This window comes from Rhincodon typus, chromosome 34 (genome assembly GCF_021869965.1).
Source record: "Rhincodon typus isolate 14 chromosome 34, sRhiTyp1.1, whole genome shotgun sequence".
NCBI lineage: Eukaryota > Metazoa > Chordata > Chondrichthyes > Orectolobiformes > Rhincodontidae > Rhincodon > Rhincodon typus.
This window is the reverse complement of record NC_063365.1, coordinates 19043055-19062621: the sequence shown is the minus strand read 5'-3', so window position 1 is coordinate 19062621 and position 19567 is coordinate 19043055. Positions and strand designations below refer to the sequence as shown.

Genomic DNA, 19567 nt, shown 5'->3' with positions numbered 1-19567 from the left:
GAGGTGAAATGGTTCGGGACTGGAAGGGGTTGTCGTTTGTCACAAACGGAGCATAGGTGCTTGACAAAGCGGTCTCTGAGCCTCCGCTTGGTCTCACCGACGTAGAGGAGGCCACATCGGGAGCAGCTGATGCAGTATACCACACTGACTGTTGTGCAGGTCTGATATGGAAGGTTTATTTGGTGCCTTGAATCGAGGTGAGGGGGGAGGAGTAGGGGCAGGTGTAGCACTTCCTATTCTCCAGACAGATCGGAGGAACACTTTAGCAATAAAACAAATTCATCCATTCATTCGGCAGGACGTACCTGTCTGAGGCCTGGACTGTTTGGGATTTCTTGGGATTTCACACTTGGAACGGCAGCAATGCTGTGGTTACTCAATGTTTTATTGGGGGTAGTCACAGTCATTAGATTTGTTCCCCAATCCAGAGTCTTGGTACGGATTTGCTTTGAAGCATACCCTTGACACAGTTCATTCCCAGACTGTAGTCGTTTCCCCCCAGGACATGGACTATGAGCCGCAGCATCAGAATACCGTCGGGTCACACTCCCAACCGATGAAAGCAAGCTCCGAGTGGAAAGGAGGCCATTCGATGGCTCACTGCAGCTTCTCACAGACACTGTGCTCACACACATGTCAAAATTCTCCATCTGAGCTGGCTTTGATACTATCCGTTGAGAGACTCTGTGGGCAGTCTGGGGGCTTTTCCACCCAGTAGAGGGTTCCTGGCCTATGGAAGTCAGCTTCACTCCCTGAGGAAGCACAGACACATTGAAGGGGTTCACAACAGTTTTAACTCTGGCCTTTTCAATATAGCTGAATGTAACTACTGAGCTTCTACCTCTGGTGTCACCACCCAGCTCTCTCATTGTATTCTCCAAGTTAACTGGGCAGAACGGCTGAGTCCTGATGCATACCGGAGAGGTCGGGGCAGTAGACCTCCCGGGACTGGTTGGGGCAAATTCCCGAAAAGGATTGGTCTCCGACTGTGTGCGAACGAGTGAGGCTGTGCCCTTCTTACAACCAGGAAAGCCCAGGAAATCCATCTTCGTATCTGGCAGCAAACTGCGCCGCTGCGTATAGGATGGCATTATGGGCGAAAGCAAGCATGGCGATTGGGCATTGGCATCAGGTTGTGCAGTGTTCAGCTCGTCATGGCATGCTGATCCTGGAGGTGTGATGGCACAACGCCCACGAGCATCCGTTCTCAACTCCATGTAGAAGGTCATCACTTTGGTATCCTGCGCCATTTGGCATGAAGCTACACCAATCGCCAACTAACAGGAAGCAGGGAGAACAGGCACTGCAATCACCTTCCCACGCTGAGATCCAATTCTCCAATCTAGGAAAATCCAAGAAAGACATTACTGATGAATACTGTCAACCTATTAATCAGCATGGAACCCAAATATAACACTGACCCCAAGCCAAAGGATATACAGGGAGGTTGAACTCTGTAACCCTATTAAGTCCAATTGAGAAGCTCAATTTACACACAAGGAAGCAAATACCTCTACACAACTCAAAAAACAAACAACAAACAGTACATGCTGCAAATCAGAAACAGAAACAGCTAGAGAAACTCAGCAGGTCTGGCAGCATCTGTGGAGACAGAAAGCAGAGTTAACATTTTGGATCCAGAACTCTGAAGAAGGGTCACTGGACCCAAAAATGTTAACTTTGCTTTCTCTCCAAATATACACAACTTTTTGACTATTCTTTCTTGGGACATGGGCATTGCTGCTAAGGTCAGGGTTTATTGCCAATCTCTGGGAAATTTCAGAAGGCAGTTAAGAGTCAACTCCATTCCTGTCTAGAGTTACATGTAGGCCACACCAAGTAAGAATGGCAGATTTCTCTGCTCTAAGGTAATGGGCCTTTCATAATAATCAACGATGGTTGTCGCAGTCACCATAATGGAGACGAGATTTATCCAGATTTATTAGTTGAATTTAAATTCCACCAGCTGCCATGGTTGGATTTGAACCCATACTCCCAGAGCATTACCATGGGTTACTACTCCTGTGATATTACCACCATCCTAATTCGAAATGTACATGCAGTCACAACCCATATCAATTATATCAGTTATACAAGGCATTGGTGAGACCACATCTCCAATACTGTATGCATCTTTGGTCTCCTTGTTTAAGGGAGGGATGTGAAATGTGTTGAAGATGAGATTGATAGTTGGGATGTAGAGGACGAGGAGATGGTGGACAGGCTGGGTTTGTTTATGCTGGAGTTTAGAAGAGTGAGGGGTGGTTTGTTGAAGTACAAAAGACCCTGAATGATCTGGACAAGGTGGATGTAGAAAGGATTCTCTCGTGGCTCAGCCCAGAACCAGGGGTTAGTGTTTTAAAATTAGGGGTCGCTGTATTTTGACAGGGTTGAGGAGATTTTTTTTTTTCCTCTTAGTGGATTACGTGAATTTGGAACACTCTTTGCCTCAGGTGGTGGTGGAAGTGGAGTCATTGAACATTTTGAAGGTTGGGTAGATCCATTCTCTTACCTGACAAGAAACTAACCTCATCGGGGTAGATGGGAATGTGGAATTGAACGCACTGATCAGCCACGATTTTATTGAATTGTGAAGAAGACTCAAAAGGCTGAATGGGCTACTTCTACTTCTGAGTCATCGAGTCAACAGCACGGGAACAGATCATTCAATGCCAAAAACAATCCCAAACTAAACTAGTCCCACCTGCCTGCTCCTGGCTCATATCCCTCCAAACCTTTCCGATTCATGTACTTATCCAAATGTCTTTTAAGCATTTAAACTGTACTTGTACCCATCACATTTGCTAGAAGTTCATTCCACACATGAACTACTGTGTAAGAACGTTGCCCCTCGTGTCCTTTTTAAATCTTTCTCTTCTCACATTAAAAATATGCCCCCTAGTTTTGAATTCCCCCACCTTAGGGAAAAGACCTTTGACATTCACCTCATCTTTGCCCCTCACGGTTTTACAAAACTCTAAGATCACTCCTCAACCTCCTACACTCCAGTGAAAAAAGTTCCAGTCCATTTTTATATCTCAAACTCTCCATTCCCAGAAGCATCCTGGTAAATCTTTTCTGAACGTTCCCCGGTTTAATAATACCCTTCCTATAGCAGGGTGACCTGAACCGCATACAATACTCCAGAAGAGGCCTCACCAACATCCTGTACAAGCTCAACATGACGTCCCAACTCCTATACTCAAAGGTTCGTATGTTTGCTTGTAAATGTACAAAGGTAGTGAAGTATCACAAGGTGGCATGCCTCTGATTTGTAACTAATTGAACAGGTTTCCAAATTTATTAAAGATAATGGAAATCTATGTCCTCATTTACAATTGTTCTAAAGCAACTTAAGATATACTAACAAAAACAGAAATTGCTGGAAAAGCTCAGCAAGTCTGGCAGCATCTGTGGTTTACAAAATGTGGTTTATAAAATCATCAGACCCAAAACATTAACTCTGATTTTTTTCTTCACAAATGCTGCCAGACCTGCTGAGCTTTTCCAGCAACTTTGTTTTCGTTCCTGATTTACAGCGTCCGCAGTTCTTTCGGTTTTTATTGAAATATACTAAACCAATGCTGCTCCAACACTCAGTCTAAATAAAATCAATGGAGCTCCATGAGACAACGGAACAAAAGTCTATACTTCAAAATGTTCCTGAAATACATGCAACAAAAAGAGTCTGCTTTCAAAAATTCCTTAGTGAATAATTATTTATGACAGAAGATTGTAGTATGGTTCACTAGGTCAGTATCAAAGCATTCAGTGTTGAAAACACATTGAAAAATCTGGGCCAGTCAAGGTCAGAAACAATCTTTCTAAACCTGGCAGGATTAAAATTTACCCATTTACCTTGCAGTATTAAAAACCAAAAGAACTGCGGATGCTGTAAATCAGGAACAAAAACAGAAGTTGCTGGAAAAGCTCAGCGGGTCAGGCAGCACCAGTGAAGAGAAATCAGAGTTAACGTTTCAGGTCTGGTGACCCTTCCTCAGAATTTGTTTTGGTGCCTTTAGATGTTCTCGGCTGGAGATCATTGAACAGGGAGCTCCCTCCTAGACAAATCCACAAATCCAACAACAAAGGAAATCTTCATTGAAACCATGCCAATTTGTTCAGTAAAATGCCAAGTGGGTGAGAGATGGGCTAGGGTGTCAAGTGGCTAGGGTGCCAGGTTTGTGAACGAGAGTTTAGGGTAAGTCAGGGGACAGGCAATCGTCAGGAAGGATGTGGGTGATGGGTCTGACAGTTGGCGAAGGGGATGATGGGAGTCAGGTTGACAAGTGGTTTGGGTAAGACAGTGGTAGGCTTAGAGAGAAGGTACAGTCGGAGTGGCTGGGTGTCAGGGGTCCTGGGCCGATGGGGTCAATAGTTATGCAGGAATTAGAGTAGGTTTTAATCTGCTAACTTTTCCCAGCCAAGTATGAAGTGAGTCAGAACCCTCTGAATTCTCCAACTTTAATGGATTCTTTCAGAACGTTCCAGACACAGGGGAATTGTTCATCAGATAATTCAATTTCCCAGGCAGTTCCCACGGAGTCTGCTATAACCAAGGATTCTACACAGTTCCAAAGTTCCAAGCTCCAAAGTCCTACTCCAGTCTCTGCTGCTCTGGTGACTGGGAATCGTCATTGGGTGAAGTGCAAGAATTCTGGGTTACAGTCGCTTGGGCCAATTCTGACCTCATTTCAGTTCCATCTTTCCCAATCCTAATTTGTCTCTTCCATTTGTGGGATCTTGCTGGGAATACATTTACTGCTATAGATCAACGTATATCAGAGGCTCTAAATCAAAAACTATTTCACTGGAGGTGGCCCAGGATGGACATGTCGTCCAAGGAGTGGGAGGGGGAGTTTAAGTGGTTAGCGACTGGGAGATGCAGTCATTTGTCACGAACTGAGCATAGGTGTTCCACAAAGCGGTCTCCTCCATCCTGCGCCTCCTGCAGTGCCACAACGATGCCACCCGAAGGTTGCAGGAACAGCACCTCATATTTCGCTTGGTAACCCTGCAGCCCAATTGCCTCAAACATGGACTTCACAAGCTTCAAAATCTCCCCACCCCTGAGCTCATCCCAAAACCAGCCCAGCTCGTCCCCACCTCCCTAACCTGTCCGTCTTTTCTCCCACCTATCTGCTTCTCCCACCTCACTGACCAACCCCCAACCCCACCTCCTACCTACCAGCATCATTCCCGCCTCCTTGACCTGTCCGTCTTCCCTTGACTGACCAACCCCCATCCTAACGCCTCACCTACACTCACCTTTACTGGCTCCATCCCTGCCTCCTTGACCTGTCCGTCTCCTCTCCACCTACCTGCTCCTTTATCCATCTTCCATTCGCCTCCCCCTCGCTCTCTATTTCAGAATCCCCTTCCCCTCCCCCATTTCTGAAGAAACGTCAGCTTTCCTGCTCCTCGGCCTGCTGTGTTCATCCAGCTCTACACCTTGTTATCTCAGATTCCCCAGCATTGGCAGTTCCTACTATTTCGGAGTTGATTTTAACATGGTGTCCCAGGAAATCTCCAGATCCTGTGTCAGCACATCGTCATGCAATCTGAAAAAAAAAAAACTTGTTTAAAAAGTGAATCGCAAAATTCCAACTGGACCTCTCAGACAAACATCTCAAACTGCTGTGACACAGCTCTCACAGTCCAAGGATTATAGGGAAAACAGCTGAGACCGTCTCCCCTCCCCCATCCCTGCAACTGTTTACATTGCATCCATGAGAATGTATTGTGATTGAAGTGGATTTAATCCTGATTAATACCCTCAAATCACATAACAGGACATCAGCTGGGATTAACCATGAGCGGGACAAAGACACACAAAGTCAGACAGACAGTGTGCAGCAAAGAATGGAGGCTTCGTGACATCGACCAACCCATTAATACAGCACACAAATCAAGGCCTGAAACAGAGAAAGTCACAAAATGCAATTACTGAGTATTCCTTGCTCTCAATGCTCCCGTACATCCCGTGCTAACCAGGAGGCTAAACTGGCAACAGTAGGTAGATGTACCACCAAGTGTGGCATTCAACATTGAAGGCAATGGCAATACAGATCTTCATAGGGAGCTCAATGAAGGTCATTACCTCATGGCTTTTCCTTGATGGGAAGTTGGGGAGGCAACAGCCTAATGGAGTTATCGCTGTTAATCCAAAGACCCAGGTTATGTTCTGGAGACCCAGGTTGGAATCCTGCTATGGTGGATAGTGGAATTTGAATTCACTATTTCGAAAAAATGTCTGGAATTAAGAGTCTAATGATGACCATGAATCCATTGTCAATTGTCGGAGGAAACCCATCTGGCTCACGAATGTCCTTTAGGGAAGGAAACTGCGATCCTTACTTGGTCTGGCCTACACGTAACTCCACACCCACAGCAACATTGTCTTTTAACTGTCTTATGGGCAATTAGGGATGGGCAATAAAGGCTGACTCAGCCAGAGATGTCCTCATCCCATGAATATTTTAATTAAAAGGTTGTGATTAGCTTTGTATGCTTACATGTGTTACGTGCCTGGAGTAAGTAATGGCCAGAGCAACTAGTGAAGGTTAATTAGTTGTCAATGCTCACTATCTGAGCTTAGAGAAGGATACTGGGTGAAGCAATCATAAAGCAGAACCCTCAGACAGAGGAAACTGAAGCAAGAAACATGTTCTCTGCAGTAGCAGCCGAAATGTTAATGCCATTTCTGAACATGGGAAAAGGAAGCAGTAGTTGAGCTCCTTGCACCTATTCAATCATTCAAAAGGTCATGGCTGGTCTAAGATCTAACTCTATCTACCAACTCTGGCCTTAATATCATTAGGTAACAAATATTCATTGATCTCAAATTTCACATGATCAATTAATCTCGCATTAATTGGCATTTCCACTACAGCATTCCAAAATTCCACCACTCTTTCTGTGTAAAGGTGCTTCCTGCTTCCCCTCCTGAAAATTCTAGCTCTAATTTTCAGACTGTCCACCAAGCCACTAGCTCCCCCTTACACCCATCCCACCTTTTCCCTGTCTTAGGTTCTTCCAATGGTCAAAATAATTTCCCTTCATCTACCTTATTTGTTCCTTTTAATATTTTGAAAGCATTGATCAATAACCTGATAACCTACTAAATTCCAGGGAATGCAATCCTAGTCTGGATAATCTCTCCTTGTAAAGTCATAGAGAGGTACAGCATGGAAATAAACCCTTGGTCCAACTCATCCATGCCAACCAGATATTCTACATTAAACTAGTCTCATTTGCCAACATTTGGCCCAAATCACTCTAAACCCTTTCTATTCATGTCCCCATCCAGATACCTTTTAAATGTTGTAATTGTACCAGACTCCACCACTTCCTCTGGCAGCTCATTCCATACACACATTACCGTCTGCATGAGAAAGTTGCCCCCTTAGGTCCCTTTTAAGTCTTTCCCCCTCATCCTAAACCTATGCCATCTAGTTTTGAACTCTCCTAACCTGGGGAGAAGACCTTGGCTATTCACCCTATCCATGCCCCTCTTGATTTTATAAACCTCTATAAAGGTCACCCCTTAGCCTACGATGCTCCAGGGAAAATAGCCCCAGCCTATTCAGCCTCTCCCTGCAGCTCAAACCCTCCAAACCTGGCAACATCCTTGTAAATCTTTTCTGAAGCCTTTCAAGTTTAACCTTTGGCATGCAGGCACAATCTGATCAATTAAAACTGCATGTCTCCAAGGCCAATTATCGGAAAGTACGGCACCCATACCTCAAAATGTGTCCTGACCATCTTCATCTGGAATGGCAAGCGAGACTGTTCTAAGATCATTGAGCTGTCCTACTGCAATAAGGCAGTCTGAAGAGGAGATGTATGTTGATAGTATTTATAATTATCTGTACGATATTAGAATTGTTGTACTGAATCCTAAAATATGCAGGTTAGGTGGATTGGCCATGGGAAATGGAGGTTAACAGGGATAGGGTAGGGGGGAGTCAGCAGGTCTGGGTGGGATGCTGTTCAGAGGGTCAGTGTGGACTCAATGGGCCAAATGGTCTGCTTTCACATTACAAAAGATAGATAGAATCCTCCAAACCCTCTCACGGTTCTGCTCTGGGGCATCAGGATAGATAATGTGCTCAAGACAATTTTCGGGCCTTTCTGTGATTTGTCTAATTGCCTGACTTGTACAGAATGCAACATTTATCAAACACTCAGTTTGGCAGTCTCAGCAGAACATGCTGTAAAACAACTAGAGATAACTATTGTAATTGCAAGGACTGAAGTGTAGCTAACTAAATGCTGATTAAGATAACGCATATGGACATGGACATGGATATGCGCATGCGCACACACACACACACACACACACACACACACACTAACAGAAAATGCTGAAGGCGAGTCTAAACTACTCTAATGGAGCCCACCTCTGAGGGATTATTTTTACTCCCAACAGGAAGTTTTATCCCACCAACAATTATTTGGAAATGATGCCAAGGTGTGCAGGCAATTTCTTGAACGTTTTGACTAACAGTTGGGTACATGTGGCAACAATTTCACATACACACTCCAAGCATTTACACCAAAAAGTGATGGGCTCCTTTTGGTTACTAAGCAAGCTATTGTTGAATAAGAGTCTTAAATAAGGTAGACTCTAGGCTAACGATTGATACTCCTCTTTGATTTAAAACTAAAGATTTTTCACTTCAGCTAAATTCAAATGGGTTATTTTATCTTTTGTATAATAGTTGTGGCCCATGTGAAAATACATCTCAACAGATATCAGCTTCAAAGGAATTATTAAAATCCAAAGACAGGTCAAATGAGCTACAATCCAAGTGAGCAAAAGCTGTAAAGGAGACTGTTAAAATCAATTCCTTGTGAGCAAGGAATTAATTAAATGCTTTTGCATGTGATTTGTTTTAAATTTACTGAGAAAGTGAAAACTTGTGCCCTCAGTCTAAGGGGAAATTATTCAAGTATGCAGTGTAGTTTCTTCAAGGGTCACTGGGTCAAAATCCTGGAACTCCCTCCTGTAGATGTACCCACACCACTGTAGATGCTGCAGTTCACCAACATCATCTCATTGGCTGGAAAAATAATCCAGCCTAGCCCGCAACACTCATCCTGCGAAAGAATTTTTAAAATGTTTTAAAAAGTATTTTCAAGTAGTTTAAAATAGGGCTACTTGCAGCTGGTGGATTGATGCTACAATGTAAAATACCTAATTTTGTGATACACCCATATTCAGCTTTAATCAATTAAACTCCACCAACTTCACTCTTAAATGCATCAAGAAATAGTCAAAACAATTTCCCCCCCTCCCATTATATTTTAAAAAGACATTACCCAATTGCATTGATTCATGGCAGATTTAAGATCATAAAACACAGGAGCAGAATTAGGCCTTTCAGCCCATGAAGTCTGCTCTGCTATTCGACCATGGCGGATATGTTTCTCAACCCCATTCTCCTGCCTTCTCCTAGTGAACCTTGATTCCCTTACTGATGAAGAACCTGTCCTATTTTGTGGTTATCAACATGACAATGGATTTGCAGTGAAGCCTGAGGGAAGTGGAAAACACTCCTCAAACATGCATTATCTCAGGCACAATTTGCACTCAGATCACGAAACTGGAAAAATTTGGCCTTCTCTGCCTCAGTGATGTGGCAGGAGCACAGTGTATTCTTAGTTCTGTTTTACTGCTGTCAGATATTTATGTCACACAGGTCCTTTGAGAAGGACTAGGAGGTCAGTCATGGTAAATCATGAGCCATGCTCACTAATGGAAACCAAAGATCTCATCAGTTTAGTCTCTCATCACTTGAGGGAGAGTAGAACAGAACAAGCAAGTTCTCAGATTCTCAAATCAGCCAGTGAAAACACAAGTCACTGTCGTGACAAATCAAAGGGTCTCATTCTTTAAAAAAAGTTACCTAAATGTTTCAAGTGAATGAAAAAAGAAGCTTGTTCCTTCTCTTCCCTTTCACGCACAACAATAAACAGCTGAGCAGCTTCGGAGTCTGTTCTGGCAGACGAACAAGAGATGGAGGAGAGTAATGGGGGTAGGTTTTCAATCAATGAGAGAAATACAAGCAGACACCCACTCGAGAACACACTTGGCTGGGCCTCATCGTGCAAGTTATTTATGGATGTCTCACTAATAGAAATGTGGCATTAACCCAGTTCTGCTGCAGCACGTACCTTGTAATCTCTCCATTTCCCTTGTGAAAGCTCCTCATCCAACAGGAATCACAAAGCCTTCTGCATTCTTTCACTCTGTAAGCATTAATAAAACAGGAATGAGCAATTACTCAAGTACTACGAAGGGCTTTTGAGAGAACAGACTGGGAGAAACTGTTTCCGTTGAGAGGTAGGCTAGTAACCAGTGGAAATGGTTTTATAATAATTTACAAACAAATCAAAGTGGGGCAGTTGTGGAATGAGATTTTTAATGCTGCAGATTGTGATCTGAAAGGGCAGTGGAAGCAGATTCAATAATAAATTGTACAAAAGGAAATTCGATATAGATTTGAGAAAGGAAACAAAACATAGCAGTTCTTTAAAGAAAGTGCAGCAGGAAGGGGCTGAAATTGATAGCTCCTCTAGAGTGCTGGCCCAAGCATGATGGGCCAAAAGGCCTCTTTCTGTGCTGTATAGAATCATAGATAAAGCAGCACTGTGGAAGGCCATTCAGGCCATCACACAAGTGCTAACGTTCAGAGGACATGGGTTTGATTCCCACCACAATAGAAATCCTACGATGGTCCGATGGAAATCTGCCATCCTTGGCCTACATGTGTGACTCCAGACCCACAGCACTGTGATTGACTCTTAACTGTCGTCGGAAATGGCTGAACAAACCACTCAGTTCAAGGACAATTAGGGATGTAATAAATGCTAGCCTTCCCAGCAACACACACCTTCCATGAACAAATAACAAAAAAGAAACCCTACAAATGAGTATTTTTCCAATCCCCTTTCAAAAGTTACCACTGAACCCACATATACCATCCCTCAAGCAGCATATTCCAGATTACGACACACTGCATGTTTTCCCAACGTCACCTCTGCTTCTTTTCTCATTCTGGGTCCTCTGGTCTCAGGAAAGTTATCAACCAAAGTGATCAACAAACGATAGTTACTCTATCGGAACCCTTCATGATTTTGAGCACCTCTGTACAGGCTGTGACCAGCATCAACCCTCTGGCCCAGAGTCTCTCTTTCTCTTCCATTTTCTGTCCAAATATAGCACAGTGAAGAATTCAGTGAGGACCTGGACGCAAATTAAGTTTGAGACAAGTGAGAACGAGATCTGGCAGGGTGAATTATAGCTGTTCTGGTATCTCTCCCACAAAAAGTTAAAGTTACTCCTGTAGGTTCTAGAGGAGTAAAGCATTGCGAGACAGCTTCATGTAGAAGATGACAACATTACCCCGAAGTGTGCCGCAGGAAGAAACCACAAAAGTGGAGGCTGTATGATGGGGAACTGTAAACGTGTCAAATCAGAGGCAAGTATCATTGTCTCGAAAGGCCATGTCCCATCGTGTCCTTTCACCTCTAGTTTTCCCTAAGTCAGACATCCACTTTGGTCAGCTCTCTGGTACCTCACGCGGTTGGATATTTTTAAACTCTGGACTCGATCCTCTCTTTGCACAAACCTGAGAGGAGGAGGATCATTACTGTACCTCTGCCACTGGTAAACATTCATGTGGGACAGGGACAAAGAAAAGCTGCTCTGTGTTCTACATGGGGTTATTCACAATACCTTGTACAGTGTAAATACAGACGGACGTTTCCCCTCCAAAGCCCAACACCATCCAACCGGAACAAAAACAAAGTTGCTGGAAAAGCTCAGCATGTCTGGCAGCATCTGTGAAGGAGAAAACAGTTAACTTTTCGGGTCAGAGTTCTGAGGAAGGGTCACCGGACCTGAAACGTTAACTCTGTTTTCTCCTTCACAGATGCTGCCAGACCTGCTGAGCTTTTCCAGCAACTTTGTTTTTGTTCCTGATTTACAGCATCTGCAGTTCTTTTGGTTTTTACCATCCAACTGGAAACTGGTTATCTTTAATCAACCTTTTGGGACAATTAAATGACATACCTAGTAATAGACACACTACAAAAGTGACACACGTCGTAGGAAGAACTTACAGAATCATAGAACCCCACAGTGTGAAAAGAGGCCATTTTGCAAATAGTGTTTGTAGCGACCCTCCAAAGAGCACCCCAGCCAAACCCACCATATCCCTGTAACCCTGCATTTCCCATGGCTAACCCACCTAGTCTGTACATCCCTGAACACTACGGGCAATTTAGCATGGCCAATCCACCCTAGCCCGCACATCTTTGGACTGTGGGAGGAAACCCACACAGACACAGGGAGAACATACAAACTCCACGCAGACAGTCGCCCGAGGATGGACCTGAACTGGGGTACCTGACGCTGTGAGGCAGCAGTGCTAATCGTTGAGCCACTGTGCCGCCCCAACTTGAGCGCAGACTTTCTGACCCAGAAGTAGGGACATGACCACTGTCACAGGACAAGAGCCCTACCTGTTCTTTCTTTCTCCCTTGCTCAGCCATGCTACTACACCTCTCTGGACTTTAAAATATACCACAACCAAATTGCCCATGTTACTTATTAAATGAACAATTAACAAGCATTATCCACTAAGGACAAAGGCAATAGTGACCAAATGTAGGGGAGGGTAAGGAGAAAGCATAGGTGTTCTTATCTGTGTGTCCTAATCTTTCCCCAGTTAGTATCGGGCATTCTTAAACCATAACTAGAGCACACTGTCGGCAGTTGCTGACGCAGCACATTGAATATCACCACTACTGACCCAAGCATAGGGTCAATCCCAGAATTTTCCAGCACTGTGTCATAAGGTCAGAAATTACACCAGGCACTTAAGGAAACCTTTCACAATCTCACTTTCCAGAACACAAGAATATAAGAAATAGGAGCAGGAGTAGGCCATCTGGCCCATCAATCCACCATTCAATAAGGCCATGGCTGATCTTAGAACAGAATAGAATCCCTACTGTGTGAAAGCAGGCCAATTTGGCCCATCAAGTCCACACCACGCCTCCGAAGAGCCTCCCACCCAGACCCACCCACCCTCCTCCCAACCCTATCCTTGTAACTCTAATTCCCATGGCTAATCCACTGAGCCTACAATCCCTGAACACTATGGGGCAATTTACCATGACCAATCCACCACACCTACACATCTTTGGACTGTGGGAGGAAACCAGAGCACCCGGAGGTAACCCACGCAGACACGGGGAGAACGTGCAAACTCCGCACAGACAGCCTCCCAACAGTGGAATCAAACCCGGGTCCCTGACGCACTGAGGCACCATGCTTTTCATGGACTCAGCTCCACGTACCTACCCGCTCACGATAACCCTTGATTCCTTTACTGTTCAAAAATTTCTTTTCCCTGAAACCATTCGAGGAGGTAGCCTCGCCTGCTTCACTGGGTGAGGAATTCCACAGATTCATAACCCTTTGGGTGAACCAGTTCCTCCTCAACTCAGTCCTAAATCAGCTCCCCCCTTATTTTGAGGCAATGCCCCCTTGTTCTAGTTTCACCCGCTAGTGCAAACAACCTCTGTGCTTCTATCTTATTTACTCCCTTCGTAATTTTATATGTTTCCATTAGATCCACCCTGTCCCCTATTCTTATAAATTCCAATGCTATAGTCCCTCGCTTAAACTCGGCAAGCAAAGCCTGGTACACTTTCCTAGACTAATTCCCACTACATCAGGAGCACAAGTTTCCAAAATCTCTCATTAATTGTACGTACACCTCAGAGTTCTTCACCCAGGGAAGGCTGCGGTGGGGGGCAGTGGGCAGGAGGGGTTTGAAGCGATAGAAAGCAGCCAGTGTAAGGAGGTTTTTGACTGACAGCATAACTGGGTCGATGGAATTCTGGCAGAGAGTGGGAATATGCGTATCAAAAATCAGACACTGGGTGGAACAGAGTTGCCAGGGTAGTCATGAGTAATCAGAAATGTGGGGTTCAGCTTGGACTTAGCGTGCAGAGAGAAAGGCAGAACAAGACCACGAAGGGTTCTGAAGATAAGAGTTTTGAAAGGGATTTTACTGGATTGAGGAATAGGGCAAATGCAAGATCATAAGATCATGACCTAGACCCATTTGCCAGCATTTGGCCCATATCCTCTAAGCCCTTCCTATTCACGTACCCATCTAGACGTATTTTAAGTATTGTAATTATACCTGCCTCCACCAATCTTCTGGCAGTTCGTTCCATACACACACCACTCTGTGTGAAATGTTGGCCCTCAGTCGTTTTTTTTTAAAAAAAAACACATTTCTAAGACTCTAAATCTTTCTCGTCTCACCTCAAACCTCTGCCCTCTAGCTTTGGACTCTCCCACCCCTAGGAAAAAAGACATGGACTATTCACCCTATCCATGCCCCTCAATTTTATACACCTCCAAGTCACCCCTCAGCCTCTGAAGCTCCAGGGAAAAGTGCCCCAGCCTATTCAGCCTCTCCCTATAACTCAAACCGTCCAGTAGTGGCAACATCCTTGTAAACATTTTCTGCAATGTCTCAAGTTTAACAACATCTTTCCTATAGAAGGGTGACCAGAATTGAATGCAGTATTCTAAGAGTGGCCTCACCAATATCCTGAACAGCTGCAACATGACGTCCCAACTCCTATACTCAATGTTCTGACCAATGAAGGCAAGTGTGCCAAATGCCTTCTTTACCACCCTGTCTCCCTGTGATTCTACTTTCAAGGAACTATGTACCTGCACCCCTAGGTTCGGCAGCACTCCCCAGGGCCCTACCATTAACTGTACAAGTCCTGCCCTGGTGTGCCTTACTAAAAAGGTAAGCTCTGCTTTCTCCCCACAGATGCAGCACGGTGGTTCAGCGGTTAGCACTGCTGCCTCACAGCACCAGGGACCTGGGTTCGGTTCCACCCTCAGGCGGCTGCCTGTGTGGAGTTTGCACATTCTCCCTGTGTCTGCGTGGGTTTCCTCCGGGTGCTCCGGTTTCCTCCCACAGTCCAAAGATGTGCAGGCTAGGTGGATTGGCTGGGCTAAATTGCCCGATAGTGTTCAGTGATGTGTAGATGCGGTGGGTTATAGGGGGATGGGATGGGATGCTCTGAGGGTCGGTGTGGACTTGTTGGGCCGAAGGGCCTGTTTACACACTGTAGGGACTCCATTCCGTGAAAATGCTGCCAGACCTGCTAAGGGTCTCCAGCTATTCCTGTTCTTGTCTCAGATTTTCAGCACCTGCAGTTCTCGGTTTTATTTCTGGGTAGCTGAGGAGTCAGCACTATAGGTTTTGGTGAGTAACAGAAATTCATTTTGATTTTGCCAAGATTGAGTCGAGGAAGTTGGGACTCTGACCAGTTTGGACTGGAACTGACAGTTTCTAGCGTAGTAAGGACTTAGAGTCAATGGCATTCAGAGCTGAAGTGAAGTATCACCAACTGAGAAATTACTGACACCAACTGCAGCACATCGAAACAAACATTTTACAGAGAGAGATAAAAGCAAGGTGCAGTATCAGGAGATGTCAAGATGCAAAATTAACAAAGCTTTAGACAGGTGATGCAGTAGCATCCTCCTCTACTGTGCTCCTCAAACAAACCAATTGAGGAACCAGTGGCGAGGCTGTGACCTATAATAACAAGAAACAGCTTTATTTTACCTGGCAGTTTTACAGTGTACTCCCTCATCCCAGAATAGAGATGAATATCAAATAGAGAGGTGAGCGTTTGCATTTCTGATGCTGCTTGGCCTGCTGTGTTCATCCAGCCCTGCACCTTGTCCTCCTGCATTTCTGGTCAGACTGGTTCTGATCCTGCTGCGTGATTAACATCTCAAAACAGGCTGATTAGAAAATATCTCCCGCAAGTTGTGCACGCCTCAGCACAGAAAACGGGACGACTTGTGAATCTTGGCAGCAGACACAGCAAACACGGCAATATGTATCAAGCTGTAAACGCTTAGAAGCGCTTGCTTTTAAAACACCAACCACAGGCAGTGATGAAATGGCAGCTCCCTCCTTTATGTTCACATTTGACATAGAGTTACATAACTTAGAGTAACCCTTTCTGAGCTACACAATCAGCTCCACACACAATGCGCCAAGGCTTCAACAAAGTAGCACTTTGACTTTTTGTAGCCAAGAATGTGAGAAGACTGAGATAAGGTGTAGAGCTGGATGAACACAGCAGGCCAAGCAGCATCAGAGGAGCAGGAAGGCTGACGTTTCGGGCCCAGACCCTTTTTCAGAAGGCTGAGCTGTGAACAAAGACGGGCAAAACACAAAAGCAAGTCGAATTCCTGAGCCTCTTGCATCAGCGAGCACGTGGCTGCAAGACAAAGAGCAGAGATAGACAGTGGTATAAAGCAATATACAGCAGAAATAAACACATGACGCCTTCAGGCGATGAATATCAGCACCGAGACTGTAATGATACATCTTTCAAGGGTCTAAACTGTTCATCATGTTTATAATACACATGAGTCAGAACAACCCAAAGTCTAGAAGGACAACAAGTGCTGGAAAACAATGAGCATCTCACTGGCTTTGCAAGGATTCATTTTGTCAGGGTGGCATTAAATGCATTTTGTTGGGTTTGAGTAGAAACATACTCTTGCATCGAAAACCTGGAAATGCCGAGTACTGAGGAAATGTACCAACTAGGGGCCAAGACCAAGAGAACCTGCCATTTCTCTTTGAAACATCCCTTGAGCTGTCAGCTGTGGCTCAGTGGATGGCAGGCTTGCCTCTGAAGACAGGAGATTGTGGGTTCAGGTCCTGCTCTTGAGATTTCAGTATCTAGGTTGAAATTCCCATGCAGTACTGAGGGGAATGCTGCACTGTTGTTCTCCAGATGGCTTTACTACACCAGAAGTGCATCGGTTCATTCAGATGCAAAAACTACCAGCACATTACACTGAAGAACGGGCAAGATGTTTCCAGTGTCCTAACTGAATATTTACTCTTCAAAAAGATTAAAAGCAAAACACCACAGATGCTGGAAATCTGAAACAAAGACACAAAATACTGAAGAAATTCAGCAGGTGTCCTAAGAGAGAAACAGAGCTATAACATTGAGTCCCAGTCTGACTTGTCTTTGAAGCTAAGTGCTGGAAAAACTCAATTTCAAAGAAGAGTCACACTGGATTTAAAACAGTAACTGCTTCTCTCTCCACAGATTCTGTCAGGTCTGAAGTTTCTCCAGCATTTTCTGCTTTTATTCCCAAAACGGATTATTTGGCCAATTGTCAAATTGCTGTTTTTGGGACCTGTGCACAAATTGCTTGCTGCCTTTCCAACAGTGAATACACAACATTTTAAAAAGGCACTTCATGGTCTGTAAGCTGCGTTGGAAAAGACAGAGACCTGAAGCAATAACACTGGCTCTCCATCTGCTGATGGAGAGTGTATTTCCTGCAGTTTCTGACTTTTCCTTCATCAAGGCTCAACTAATTTTTAATCATATTTTCCAGACCGAGTCTGATACTTTGTTCAATTATATCACCTACACTTGAGCAGACACATTTGTCTCCTGACTGCATTTGTGCAGAGTCTATGCAAAATCCATCCTACTCCACTGCCAAAAATCATTTAACTACAATCCGATAAAAGTACGGAGGATCTAAAGCCCAAACAGATTGAACACAGTAAATATTTAGTAATGTAAATAAATGGTCTCTTTTAATCAGGTCATCGTTTGTATTGCAATCCCAGGCAGTGTGCCAAGGTACACATGCAGTACATCAATGTGACTACATGCAACTGAGGGCAGGTGGGCTTAAAGCACATATGTAGACGTCTATGATACTCGGTTGGTAACCTGACCTATTGAATTGATTTCAGAGTTCTGAATAAGAGTCATACTGGACTGAAACATTAACTTAGAACCATAGAAGATAGGAGCTAGAGTAACCCATTCAACCGCACATTGCTATTCAATATGATCATCAAGCTTAATACTCTAATCCCACTCCCCTCCCATATCCCTTCATCTCTTTAGCCTCAAGAGCTATACCTACCTCTTTCTTGAAAACACAATGTTTTGGTGTCAACCACTTTGTCGTTAGGAATTTCACAGGCTCACCACTCTTTGGGTAAAGAAATTTTTCCTCATCTCAGTCCTAAAGGTTTAGCCCTTATCCTTAAACTATGATCCTTGGCTCTGGAATTCCCCACCATCAGGAACATCCTTCCTGCGTCTGACTGGTCTAGTCCTGTTAGAATTTCATAGGTTTAGGAGATTCCCCCACCCACTCATTCTTTTGAGCACAATCCAAACCGGTCAGTCTCTCCTTTTGCATTAGTCCTGCCATCCCAAGAATCAATTTGGAAAATCTCCACTGCAGTCTCTAAGGCAAGAACATCCTTCCTCAGGTAAGGAACTCAAAACTGCACACAATATTCCCGATGTGGTCTCACCAATACTCTGGATAATTGCAGAAGGTTCTCTCTCCACAGATGTTGCCAGACCTGCTGAGAGCCTCCAGCATTCTGTGTTTGTTTCAGATTTCCTGCATCTGTAATATTTTGTTTTTATTTAATCTTTGAATTAAGCCTGCCCCTTCATACAGCTGTAAAGGACAGCAACGGAATTTACTTTTTGAAGAGGAGCAGGGCATTTTCCTGGTGAATATTGCACGACAATATTCATTCTTCAATCAAATCAAATAAGTCAAGCAGTCATTCAACTTATTATTGTTTGAGGGGCCTTGCTTTACTGACATGAACAGCACGATTATACTTCAAAAGCAACCCACTGGTATTGGATCTCCTGTGTCAATGAGAGGGGCTACATAAATGCAAGTTCTTGTTTCAACCTACTGACTGAATTGAGCTGATATGAATCAGAAGTCAAGACCGGGGCAAATCAGCCTCAATCGTGTTTAACAGTCAGGCCGAATGGCCCGAGCTGATCCTCATTTTTATGTTCTGTCGTACTTCATTGCTTCTTTCCTCTGACAGACTAATTAAGGTTCCAGCCGATTGGAACATAGGAACAGAAGGAGTCCATGCAGCCCATCGGGTCTGTTCAATCCTTCAAATTGGTCAAGGTTAACATCAGCTCCTAAAACCCACCTATTTTCCGTGCCTCTTGGCAGCCTTGCCTAGCCAAACTCTATTGGCACAAAGTCACCTTCATTATCAGGTCTGCAACTTCTTTCTAAGTCCACCGTTACCCAACCCAGTCCCAGAACATGTTTGTAGGCAACAGATCTCGAATCCAAATCCAAGCAATCGCCTGCTTTAACCAGAATGTGTCTGACTGGAGTTTGGGGAAGATGGTGGCAAAAGCATCAGGAGCTGAAATCACTGATCGCTGCAGTGGTCACACAGGGTTTGCTGGATCCCAGTGTCCACTGCTGTTTATAATTGGAGCTTTCAGTCAAAGACTTGTAGATGATGTGACCGGCTGTCATCCAAAACAAACAGGGGAGAAAGCTGGTGGGAGGACGTCAGTACGGACTGGGTTGGATAGAGAGCGAGAGCGAGAGAGAAGAGAGAAAAGAAGGAAAGAAGGAAAGAAGGAAAGAAGGAAAGAAGGAAAGAAG

General features: G+C 44.4%; 1 protein-coding gene across 1 annotated transcript in view; it reads right to left on the bottom strand.

The window, feature by feature from the left end:
* Positions 1 to 19567, bottom strand: part of LOC109918255 (PH and SEC7 domain-containing protein 1-like) — a 163179-nt gene that overhangs the window by 112794 nt on the left and 30818 nt on the right. The window contains exons 2-4 of the mRNA XM_048616198.1: positions 10180 to 10254; positions 5490 to 5561; positions 306 to 1342 (exon numbers count right to left, since the gene is read on the bottom strand). Coding sequence (XP_048472155.1) covers positions 306 to 1250 — 945 coding nt within the window. The 5' untranslated portion in view covers positions 1251 to 1342; positions 5490 to 5561; positions 10180 to 10254. The remainder of the gene's footprint in view (positions 1 to 305; positions 1343 to 5489; positions 5562 to 10179; positions 10255 to 19567) is intronic.